Source organism: Schistocerca gregaria, chromosome 6, assembly GCF_023897955.1.
Source record: "Schistocerca gregaria isolate iqSchGreg1 chromosome 6, iqSchGreg1.2, whole genome shotgun sequence".
In the NCBI taxonomy this organism is placed as follows: domain Eukaryota; kingdom Metazoa; phylum Arthropoda; class Insecta; order Orthoptera; family Acrididae; genus Schistocerca; species Schistocerca gregaria.
In genome coordinates, this window is record NC_064925.1 from 177,840,066 (window position 1) to 177,852,623 (window position 12,558).

At 37.5% G+C, this 12,558-nt stretch overlaps 1 protein-coding gene across 8 annotated transcripts in view; it reads left to right on the forward strand.

Annotated features, from left to right (window-relative positions):
• LOC126278680 (ankyrin repeat and IBR domain-containing protein 1-like) overlaps positions 1-12,558 on the forward strand; it is a 579,195-nt gene that overhangs the window by 525,409 nt on the left and 41,228 nt on the right. For all 8 annotated transcript variants that reach the window (XM_049978928.1, XM_049978932.1, XM_049978933.1 and 5 more), the window contains one exon: positions 3,695-3,874. In XM_049978928.1, the coding sequence (XP_049834885.1) occupies positions 3,695-3,874 (180 nt within the window). The remainder of the gene's footprint in view (positions 1-3,694; positions 3,875-12,558) is intronic.

Below are 12,558 nucleotides of genomic sequence, written 5' to 3' on the forward strand. Positions count from 1 at the left end.
AAGAATGCTTTTGTAGGACTAAATACATTACAAGTTTGTGTACTAGATGCAATGATATGTTTCAGTGACATAGTGATAGAAAGGTTGGAAGTCATAAGAAATTTAGGCATCAAATGTGGGTCTAATGTGGAAGATAAATTGCTTGCGTGTAACAGACAATGGGTACATGGAGCTGCAAGATTTGCTCTTCAAGTTACCAAAGAAGCAAGAAGTGCTAAAAGGGACGCCGAGAGGAAGCTTGAAGAGAAAGAAATGCTGCAGGATGAAGACTGTGTTTTTGGAATGTTCTGAGGCACAGTTTAATTGGACTCGAATTTCCTGCCAGTTGTATTTTTCAGAATTCAGGTACAAATATTTCCTAAAGTTTATAAAGCATTGTTCTAATTTTTTCTGCAACTTGCAGTAGTCCATACTTATGGAGTAGACCTAAGCTTTATTGCAGAATCAACTAAATTATAGAAAAAATAACCTTTTTATTAGGAAAAAAATTATAAAAATTAAAATGTAAGATGTGGTATTTTTTATCCTAGTAATATACATAATAGGTAGAATTAAATAGGCCTGGTACCTCAGCCATCATGTCATGCATATCTGATAAAAATTTGGTCTCCTTCAATGGTATAACATTGGATTAAATGGTACCTCAATTTGAGGAAGCATTTTGGAAAAATAAATTGCAGCAATTTTTTGTAATTTTTTTAAGAACCCTAGCAGGTTCAAAAATATTCAAAACACTTCTAATTTGTTTAGAAAATGTGCTGCATTGGCTGATATTGGCAAAAGATCTGTAAAACATATACATTATAAACAGTGCCTGAAAGAAATAGTGTTAATTTTTACATAATATTGAGCTGGAAAAGTACCCTGTATCCTTAATAACTGCTCCTATCATATGCAGAAACAATGTAGTTTGTCAGTTTATATTATTAAGTGTGCCTACTTTGGTTGTGTTGACCATGTAGTTACAATGTGTACCGTAATTGTAAATTAATTGTGTTTACTCTTTTCCTGTATCATATGAACAATCAGTGTACTAAAAATGATTTCTTGGAGCAAATAAATAAACAGGAAATAAATAAGTCACCAATGCTTAATGCATGGAATGAGAGGTAGCTTCATCTGTGAAAAGAGACTGAAAGGTTGGAAGATCCCTCAGGATCTTGTGCCAAACGAAATATAATGGTGCAGGACATGAGGGAAAGGTTAGCAACAAAAGAGATCTGCAAACCTGAAAGAAGTGTTAGAGAGATATACTGATAAGTGAAAGATGAGAGGAAAACACAAAACAATAGAAATACAAGTGGGGTGTATATGATGGGTGGGGTATTATTGGTAGTGTTTTCATGTAGTGTATCAACACCCACACAAATACCTTTCCACAAATGCCAATGCTGCCAAAACAGACAGTGTCTGTCTTGTATGGAAAGATTTGACAACTACCAAATTTCAAGCATTTTTAAGCTGTATTAGAATATGCAGTTAGACAGCAGTGAAACAGAGGTTGAATGAGGTAAATATTCTGAATTTACATACATACACAGCAAACCATTGTGATGTGCATGGCAGAGGATAATTAACATTTTACCAAATGTTAGGGTTCATTCGTATTCCAACTGTGTATGGAGTACAGAAAGAATGTGTATTTAAATCCCTGTGTCTATTATCTTTGCAAGTTTATTATGGAATCTGATAGGAGTTCCATGGACACTGAGACATTGTACAGTTTTAACAATTTCAGTTGTTTCTCAACACCAATGACACTAATATCGATTCCAGTCATTTTTGCAGTGGTACCACAAGAATTAAGTTGGGACGATATCCTGGATTTTCCTTTGTAAAGGATTAATTGAAAATAGGGTTCATTTAGTTTCTGACTCACCCATGAGTGTCTGGACAAAATGTTTTGTATCACCAACAGCCTTTACATGTGATCTGAATTTATTCGGCCTCTGTGGAGATCTTTTGATAATATTTGGGTACAGTAGTTATTGAAGGCATCACACATTGCCCTGTTGACAGCTAAATGCATTTCATTCTTCTCTCATCTATAGCTCTTTTGTTCATTTTTCACCTATTGTGGTAGTCTCTGGTTCCTTACAAGTTTCTTTACAGTGACTGTATTCCATGGAGGATCCCTCCCATCATGAACTGTTCTACTAAGTACATACAAGGTGTGTTCAAAAATTTCCTCAACTTTGACCACAAAATTTTTATATGCTTACCTTTTATGTATCATGCTTAGTGTCCTTCAAAATTCACTGAGAATTGGTAAACTGCTCCCAACATCATTTCCGCTTCTGGAAGCAGTCTTGATAAGCCTTTGCTGGTTTGTGTAATGTGCTGTCTGCGAATTTTCTTATAACTCATCTCTAACAAAGTCTGCAGGGCCCAGGCCTGGAGAGTACAGAGGATGAAGCAGCACAGCAATTTCGTTTTTTGTGCACTAGTCATGCTCAAACAGGGATGGGATGTGTGGGTGCATTATTGTAATGCAAGAGCCATGAACTGTCTCGCCATATTTCAGGCCATTTCTGTCTTATATTTTCTTTCAGGCATTGCAATGCATCCTAATAGTACCATTGATCATCAGTTTGTCCCTGTTGCATGAATTTATAATGAATTAATCCTTTAGAGCCAAAGAAAACTAACAACATGGCTTTGACATTTGACCTGACCTGAGAAGCTTTTTCTGGTCTTGGGGAGCCTTTCCCAACTCATTGTGAAGATTAAAAACTTTGTTCTCAACATCATAACTGTTGCCCCACATCTCATCATCGGTCATGATTCTCTTAAGGAACATCACATTCTCATTTGCACAACCTGAAAGCTCTTTGCAGATTGCGGAGCAAAGGTTTTTATGGTCTTGACTCATGAGCTGTGGTACAAACTTGGCAGCAACATGATGCAGTTCAAGATGTTGTTTGAGGATTTCATGACACGAACCAAATGAAATGTTACATTTTTCTGCAATCTCTAGGACAGTTAGTCTTCAATTGGCATGTACATTTTCATTGATGTTTCTGACATGAGGATTGTCGATAGATGTCAAAGAGCATCCTAAACAAAGGTCATCTTTAACTTCCACCCAGCCATTTTTAAACCATGTGAACCATTCATAACATTGAGTACAGCTTAAGCACTCGTCATCATAGGCTACTTGCATCATTTGGTATGTCTCTGTAAAGGTTTTCTTGAGTTTTGCATAAAATTTAAGGGACATGCATTGCTCCTCTGACTCTGCCATTTTGAATTACACAAACTGTGCAACACAACATGCCACTCAATACAGCACTGAACAATAACTAACAGACATACAACAATGAAACTTCTGGCCGTTACACATCAAACACGGGCATGTGCAGGGATGGCAACCGCATTTGACTCCTGCACACCATTGGCACAAAATTACGAATGTTATGAAATTTTTTGAACAGATGTCATATCTATCAAGTGGATTACCAGCTATTCTTTTAAACTTGAGCCATAGTTGTTTCACATGCCCTTTTCCAGAGCTAAATTTTGCAAGTTTATCTCTTGTAGGGGAAGAGCAATAGAATCACATCCTGTCATACTGTATTTTAGCAAGAAACAATCTTCATGTTCATCTTATGGTAGTATCAATCTGTATGAGAGAATACTAACCCTTGCATCAATTTTACTGTGTAGCTTACTGATCCTCTTACAATGTTTATAGGGTAGAGCATGCGGGAGGCCCTGGTGGTCAGTCTTCCATGGAAGACACAACAACCACCACAACTGCATCCGACTCCCTCAATGCTGACTTGGAGGTGTGTGGGATTCTGGGCACCAGCACGAGCACTGCCACTGAGGAGGAACCGGACCCCGACCCTGAGGCTGCAGGGCCCAGCACAAGGTGCCTGCCATTTCTTGTCCTGTAATCTTTATGCAAAAGAGCACTTGCCCGCGAAAGGCAAAGGTCCCGAGTTCGAGTCTCGGTCCGGCACACAGTTTTAATCTGCCAGGAAGTTTCATATCAGCGCACACTCCACTGCATAGTCGCAAATCAACATGCATAATGTTCTTCTTTGCACTATTTCATGCTGCCATTTCTTACTAACAGCATTCTCCTTTTCCCAAGGAAGAATAGAGACACCATAATGAAAAAGAATGAATAAAATCTTCTGGGTTTCAAAGGTGCATCAACTGGAATAAAATTCTCAAGCTTTTGATGGTTATCTCCGCCATCATCGTCAGGAATAAAAACCACTGATTGCCAGGACTGGCATAGTTTTCTGCTTATATAGGCACAATTGCAGCCTTGCAACAATCAGAGAGGGTCAAAATGATACATGCCCTGAAGGTGTGTGGAGCAGTTCATAACAGCTCTGGCACAATGTAGGACCTAGTGATATCAGGTAGCACAAGAGGCCAGCACCACATTTGAAGCTGCTGCTCCTACCTCCCTACAAGCATCAAGAATCCATTTTTGTTTCCTTTGATATCCAAAGCCTGCACGCAAGCCCTACTAAGTGTGCGCCCCTGGTCTCTGTTAAAATTGCTGCTGTTATTCTACTCTCAGCTGCCTCCTAACGGAATCCCAATATGATGATGCATGAGCCAAGATTCTTGTGTTATCAAACTGTTTTTTGTGCCACATGAGCCGTCTTCATCTAAACATTAAATTTACTATTGAGATGGAGAATGATGGCTAGCTACTCTTCTTGGATGTATTAGTTGCAGGCAGAATGCTTGGTTGGTCATCTAGTGTACAGGACATCAACACATGCTGGTTGAAATTTGAATGATGGTAGTTTTAAGCACTCTGGACACAAGAAAGCATTCCTGAACATTTTAATACACAGAGAAAAAGTTATTTCTAATAATACCACCTACAGTCTGAGCTGCAGCACATGAGACACATGTTCAGAGAGAATGGTTATAGCAAGAGAGACACTGCAAATGCTTTCAGGTGTCACTGAAGAAGGATGCGTTTTGAATAAGCAGTAGGGGCCAAGCCAGCTGCTTTGCTACCAGACCGTAGGGCAACAAGCAGCAAGTTAGGACATATGCTGCAGAGGTATAGACTCATTCAAGATATGAGATATGCTGTGCCCTGTTAAAGATGACATAGCTCTTCATGTGCCCAGTGTGCATTTTGTCCTTTGCAAATGTGACAGCAGCTATATAGGTCAGTGAGCTCACACAGCTGCAGATTGCTGTACCAAGAAAAAATGACGTATTAAACAAAGGAAGCTTGACTAGTCAGCCATAGCTGAACATTGCCTGGAAAATGACACAAAATAGTTTGAAAGCACAAGAGTCTTAGCTCATGCATCAACATATTGGGATCCATTATAAAGGAGGTGGCTGTGATCAGAATAAGCAGTAAAAATTTAACAGAGAAAATTTTAACATAGGCTAAGGGTGCACACTTAGAAGAGCATGAGGGCAGGCTTTGGCTATGAAAAGGAAGCACATGGCAAGTGTTTGATGCTTTTAGAGAGATGGGAACAGCAGTTTCAAACATGGCACAGCCCCCTCGTGCCACATGACATTACTCAGTCCTGCAGTGGGCTAGAGCTTCTGTGAGCTGCCCCACTCACCTTCTGTGCATGTGTCTTTTCAGCCCTCTCTCTGATTGGCGCCAAAAGCTGAAATTGCACCTGTATAAGTGGGAAACCATGCCAGTCCTGGAAGTCAGTAATTTTTATCATTGATAATGATGGTGGAGTTAGCCATTGAAAATTTTATAATTTTGTTTAAATGGATATGGCTGGAAACTGAGAAGATTTCATTCAGACATACTGCCACAAAGGACTCCAAGAACAGTGAAAAAGAATATTAATTATGTATGGTGTGGCAGTCAACATATACAGAAAATCATCAATGTAAATGTACCATCAGACTGATAATGAAAATCTCTTATGCATTTTTTGATTAGTCATGGATGAGTTAATAATTAATGCTATAATGACTTCAGAGCCATGTAGTGAACATATCTGCCATGAAAGCCTTCAGGATCACAATGCTAAAATGCTTTGTCTGTAGATCAGGCTTTTGGAAATATGTAGTGAGTGGTCAGAACGTGTAGCCACCTGTAGTCAAAATGTCCACTTGCTGTTTTCTATAAAGGCGTAGTCATAAAAAATTTATGTATCATGTACTTAATTTTTGTTTATTTGCAGATAGATGTCTGCAGTCCTGATACACATTGAAATGCCCACACCACAGTACAGTAACACACCACTGGAATAACAAAATTATCAGCCAGGCAAAGTCAAACGTTGGAAAGTCCAGGAGCAAATGACTGAATGACAGTAATATTATGAAAAGGATAGATTGCTACTCACCATACAGAGTAGATGTTGAAGGGCAAACAAACACAACAGAAAGACTGCTATACATTTTAGCTTTCAGTCAAAAAGCCTTATTCTTATTCTTCTGAAGAACACACACACACACACACACAAACCACTGTTTCTGCAGCAGCAGAGTGACCACCAATCTTCATTATAGTAAAAAAAAAAAAAACATATCACCACTTATTGGTAGTCATGTCTTCTTTTGAAGCTCTGTTTTACAGTGTGTTTGGAAACTCACTGTGCACTGAACTACAGATGTAGATTATGTTCTAAGTTGACAGAACCGTTTATTCATAGATAAGTAATTGTGTTTGAATTTGTCCTACTGTTATGTAACATTTGACTGTTTGGTTCAGTTGATGAAAGCTATTGAATGTGATGTATAGTGTTAGATGTTCAAATTTTTTTTCAGTTATGCTGCTTTCAAATGAGGAACGTATTTTTCCTGTTGAACGCATGTTCTGACAAGGTGATAAACACATAGATTTAGTTGAGGTTGCATTTGGCACAAAATATCCTTAAACAGCTGTCTTTCATCATACTGTGGTTCTTCAACTTATTGAGAAATTTTGAGAAACAGGTTCAGTGTTAGATGCCGTATGACATGAAAGACCACTTAAACTAAGTGAACAGAAGTTTTTGGATACTTCTAACCCTATGCAGCAGAGCCCAGCAAAATCATTACACTAGTTAGAGAAAGGAAAACATATTGTGCTTGCAGCTGTGCAGAAAATGGGTAGGCAAATACTGAAATTGTTCCTTATGAGTGATAGCAGTATATGAATTGAAAGATGCAGATCATGAAAAGTGAAACCATTACAGAAAATGAGTGACATCTTTTATTAAGAGGAAAACCACTGATATTCTTGCTGTCATTGTCTATACAGATGAGCCTGTGCCAATTTTCTGCTCATATTAAAGCACAAAACACACACTTGGAGTCAAAATCCTTGTACTGTGCTTGAACCACCATTGCATCATCAGGATATTGGAGTGTGCATAGCAATATGTAGGCGACGCATCATTAGACCTTTATTTTTTTAAGGAACAGTGAACTGTGTACATTATTGTTTAATTATCCATGTTTTCATTGGCCAGCTATAGAAATATGAAATCAACTACCAATAGTTTCAGCAAGAAGACACTACCATGCACACAGCTAACAACACTATGCATCTTCTGGAAGAGTCTTTTTGGAAAGTGTCATCTCAAAAGGCCTATGGCCCCATTGCTTGTTGGACCTTACTTCACCAGTTGGTTTTTCCTTGGAATGCTGCAAAACCTACAGTGTAACGCTTTTCCCATGCACACTTTGTGACATAAAAACTCAAGTAACAGCATATGTGAAAAGTATATCACAATCATATCTGCAGAAAATGTTTTCCAGTAAAATTAAGCATGATCTGTCTTGTATATATGCCAATGGATATAATTTACAACACATGTTGTAACTGCACAGCAACTAAATAGTGTATTTTTGTCCAATTTCACTTGAAAACATTTATGGAAATTAGCTGTTACCTTCAAAATCCAATGTTGTCTATTTTGCATATTTTCACATGTGTGATATGCATTTAATTAAAACAAGCTTTTTCATGATAAATATATCCTTTTTCATGCAGGGACTTTATGAATATCTCCATAACTCATAATACATCTACATCTACATTGATACTCCACAATCCACCTTACTGTGCATAGTTGAGGATACTAAGTAGCACTATTAGTCGTTTTCTTTCCTGTTTCACTCACAAATAGAATGAGGGGAAAATGACTTTCTATATGCCTCAGTATGAGACTTGATTTTGAGGTATCTAATCTTCTTGGTCCTTATGTGCAATCTATGTTTGAAGCAGCAGAATTGTCCTGCTGTCAGCTTCAAATTGTGGTTCTCTAAATTTTCTTAATAGTGTTCCTTGAAAAGAATGTTGCCTTTTCTCCAAGGATTCCCATTTGAGCTCCTGAAGCATCGCCATAACACTTGTGTTCAAACCTGTCAGTAAAAAACTTAGCAGCTCCCCTCTGAATTGCGTCAATGCCTTCCTTCAATCTGATGTGGTATAGATTCCAAACACTCAAGCTATACTCAAAAATAGGTTTCACTAGTGTCCTATATGCTGTATCCTTTACTGATGAACCACACTTTCCTAGATTTCTCCCAATAAACTGAAGTCAATCATTTACCTTTCCTACCACAATCCTCACATGGCTGTTCCATTTCATATTGCTTTGCAATGTTAGGCCCAGAAATTTAAACACCATGACTGTGTCAAGCAGGTCACTCCTAAAGCTGTATCTGAACATTACAGGTTTGTTTTTCCTACTCATCTGTATTAACTTTCTCTACATAGAGCGATCCACCATTCATGACACTAACTAGAAATTTGGTCTAAGTCATTTGTATCCTCCTAGCGTCACTCAACTTCAACACCTTACCATACACCACAGGATCATCAGCAGACAAACACAGATTACTGGCCAGCTATCTGCTAAATCATTTATGCATATAGAGAATAATAGCAGTCCTGTCATACTTCTGTGGGGCACTCCCCACAATTTCCTTGTCTCTGATGAATGATAGCTATTGAGGAGAACATACTGTGTGCTATAACTTAAGAAGTCTTCAAGCCACTAACACATCTGTGAACATATTCCATATATTCTTACCTCCTTTAACAGCCTGCATTGGGGCACTATGTCAAATGCTTTCTGGAAATATAGAAATATAGAATCTGCTTTTGCCCTTCATCTATAGTTCACGAAATATCATGTGAGAAAAGGGAAGTTGAGTTTCACATAAGCGATGATTTCTGAAATCTTGCTGATTCTTGCTCATAAGTTTCTCAGTCTGAAGAAAATTTTCTTATACATGGGAGTCATCTGAACTTTTTTTTTCAGTCTCTCAAGACTTTGCACTGGGCTAGTGATTAACAATAAATGCAAGCTAAGTAAGAGGCCAGTGCTGTAGAGTACTAATTGAAAAATCCAATTGGGATTCCATCCAGACCTGATGACTCATTTGTTTTCATCTTCTCCTATTGTTTCTTTACACCAGAGATGCTTATTACTATTTTCTCTATACAACAGTCTGTTTTATGGTCAAGCTTCAGCTTTTGTTCTGCTGTCTTTAGCTGACACACCATAAGGTATGATAATGGTAGTAAATGTACACTTCATACATAGAAGGTCTTTTCCATCCTTAATCTACTTACTAGGCACATAATTCTCTGGACCATTATTTACAATCTGCTTAAATTTTACCCGTAACTCCTCTGCGTCCACCTTGCTGGAAGTAAGTGATGTCAGTTCACTGTATAAGTGAGATGCTAACAACTGCTTATCTGCTTTTTCTAGCAGAAACTCTCTCCTAGCCTTCTTAACAGAATTATTAACTTTCATAACCATAGTTGCTATAATGACAGCATGATCACTAATCCTTGTTTCTGTACTGAAGATGTCAATAAAATCCAACCTATTTGTAGCTACAAGGTCTAAGTTCTTTTCATTGTGTGTGGGCTGCCAGACTAGCTGCTCAAAACAGTTTTCAGAAAATGTGTTTAAACGTATTTTACATGGGTGTCTGTCTATACCCCCTTCTGTCTGTAAACCCTTCAGTAAACCCATAGACACCCCAGTTTATACTCTGTAGGTTAAAGTCACCACCAACTAGTAATGCATGATGTGTGTATTTATGCACTGCCAACAGTGGACATCCTTAAAATGACTCTAGAACTACCACAGCAGAATGTGGTGGCCAGTAAAACATCCTACAATTAGCTTGGTTTCTCATAGACCTGTTATATGTGACCAGACAACTTCACTGTCACACTTTGGCCTCAGTAGAGACAATATTTTTGTCAACAGCAATGAACACACCCCCTCCTCTGACCTCTAATCTGTCTTTTCTGTTATACGTTCCATGACTCGCTAAATATCTCAGAGGATTCCACTTTGGGTTTCAGCCAGCTCCCCATCCTGAGAATAATCTGAGTGGGAGAACTTTGAAGGAGGGCAGTAAATTTGGGAACTTTGTAACGAATATTTCAACAGTTTGCAGTCAAAGTGTCTTTACTCTGAATGCAGTCTAACTTCCTTTGTTGCCAGTGTTCATCAGAGTACCTCAAACTACCACCTAGCCTAAAGAACCCTCATGTGCACTCCACATGCACTCTGCTGCCTGAGTATCTGCTTCCTATGTGCAGTGTGCCCCTGGTCTATTTAATGACTGTCTTTGTTTCACACATTGGATGACCATTAATTGTAATAAATGTTCATGGAGTAAAAATATTGTTGGCCAGGTCTAGTGGTCATTTTAAATAGAAGATGCTCATCTTGTTTCTTGAGGAACTCCTTAAATCCATTGCTCGAATTTCTTCTATCTGGAAGCCAGGTTCTCTTGCAGGTCTAGAAGCCCTGTAGGTTGACGTGTTTGTAGAATAATGTAGGTGACAAAACTGATTCGTACGTAATTTTCGTATTTAATAACTCTAGATGCCTTGTTGCCATCATTTACTATGTTCACTCAGTGAAATACATTCCATTTGTACACACCTCCAGAAAACTTCTCACTTCTCCTTTCTTCCTTCCCACCATACACACATGCAAGCCAACCACACCCAGTTAACGTTGTTCCGAAGTACATCAGTTGAGATATAGCCACACTAAGATCGAAACATAGAACATTAAATCGAAAATAATTTACAATAAAACAATTATGATAATATATATCACATAAAAATATATCTTTTTGCACTAAAGTAATTTTATGAAATTTATTTATTTATTTATTTTAATTTTATATTTTTATTTATTTACTTATTTTTAAATCACAGGGGTTAATTATGTTAGTATGACACATCATACAGACAGAGTTTAAAACTCTTCAACAAATAAGACTGAAAAGAGGATAAGATCATGACTTTGAGAATATACATGGTCCAAACGGCTTATTCCACATTACACACCCTCTGAGAGCTTCGCTCACATTCCACTGCAAGGGAAAGTCTCACAGGCGTGCATGATGTTTACAAATTTGAAAAGTAGAATGTGCAGTAAAACAGGTGTTTTCAAGATATTGTCATACGTTTCTGTGGTCGGAATAGTTGAAGGCTGGTAAATAGAGGCATCCGGTCTGCACTGAATTGGAGGGTGGTGTCCGATGGTTCTTCATACTGATGATGGTCTTGATTATTTTCTAGCAGTAGACACATCTTCCAGGGTATTTCTTACAATATTTCACAGTGTATCAGCTTCAGGATTCAATGTTCCCTAGTCACACATACGAAATATTTCCTGTGAAAATTGCAAGATAAACAACACTCTCAGAATCTGAATTAAAAAAAAAAAAAGAAAGAAAAAGAAAAAAAGAAAGAAGAAGAAGGGTCACTTCTCGGGGGGGGGGGGGGGGGGGAGATATTTTAGACTTTGTCAGATGTAATTATGCTTATCAATTTTGTACAAATACTATTTAGAAATAGTAAAGAAAAAATACTTATACTAAGACAAAATTGTAAAGCAAATATTAATGCATTAGGTGTAACAAAACTAACACTCAGCAGTCAGTAAATTTTAGCTTGGATGCAGAAGATAATAAGATAAATGATTTGTTCCCTTATACACTTGACTTTCTAAAGTTACTCAATTTTTGACTGCTTAATATTATTCTGAAAACCATCTTTTCTGTCACTTTCATCATAACTGCAAGATTGCTATATTATAAATTACGATGCCAATATCACTACTGAAAAATGTGATACCATATCACAGAAGCAAGTCCTCTGTGCCTTTTTTTGGCACTACCATGGCTTACAACACTTTTTTAAATTGTCAATAGTCCATGAAATACTATGTGCAGCATAGACATTACTAAAATGTCAAAGCATATGATAAAGTTCTGTGTGCTACATAAGCATTACTCAATTCCAGGATACTACATTATGTGTATAGTAGTTCAAATATAAGTCCTGTGTGCTAACATGGCACAACTGTTATTGGGAATACCATGTAATGTGTTTAAACAAACAGACAACCAAATTCACTATCAGTTTGATTCCAGTCATGGTTTAGGATACTATACAACATCAATGAAATAACTTATATTTATAAGCACTATGGTGAATATCCATAGAACATGTCATGTAACTAACAATTAAAGCACAAAAATGAAAATGTCTTTTTCATATCATGGGGTTGTCTGAAATTTACATATCATTTCTGGTTGAAAATTTACTTAAAG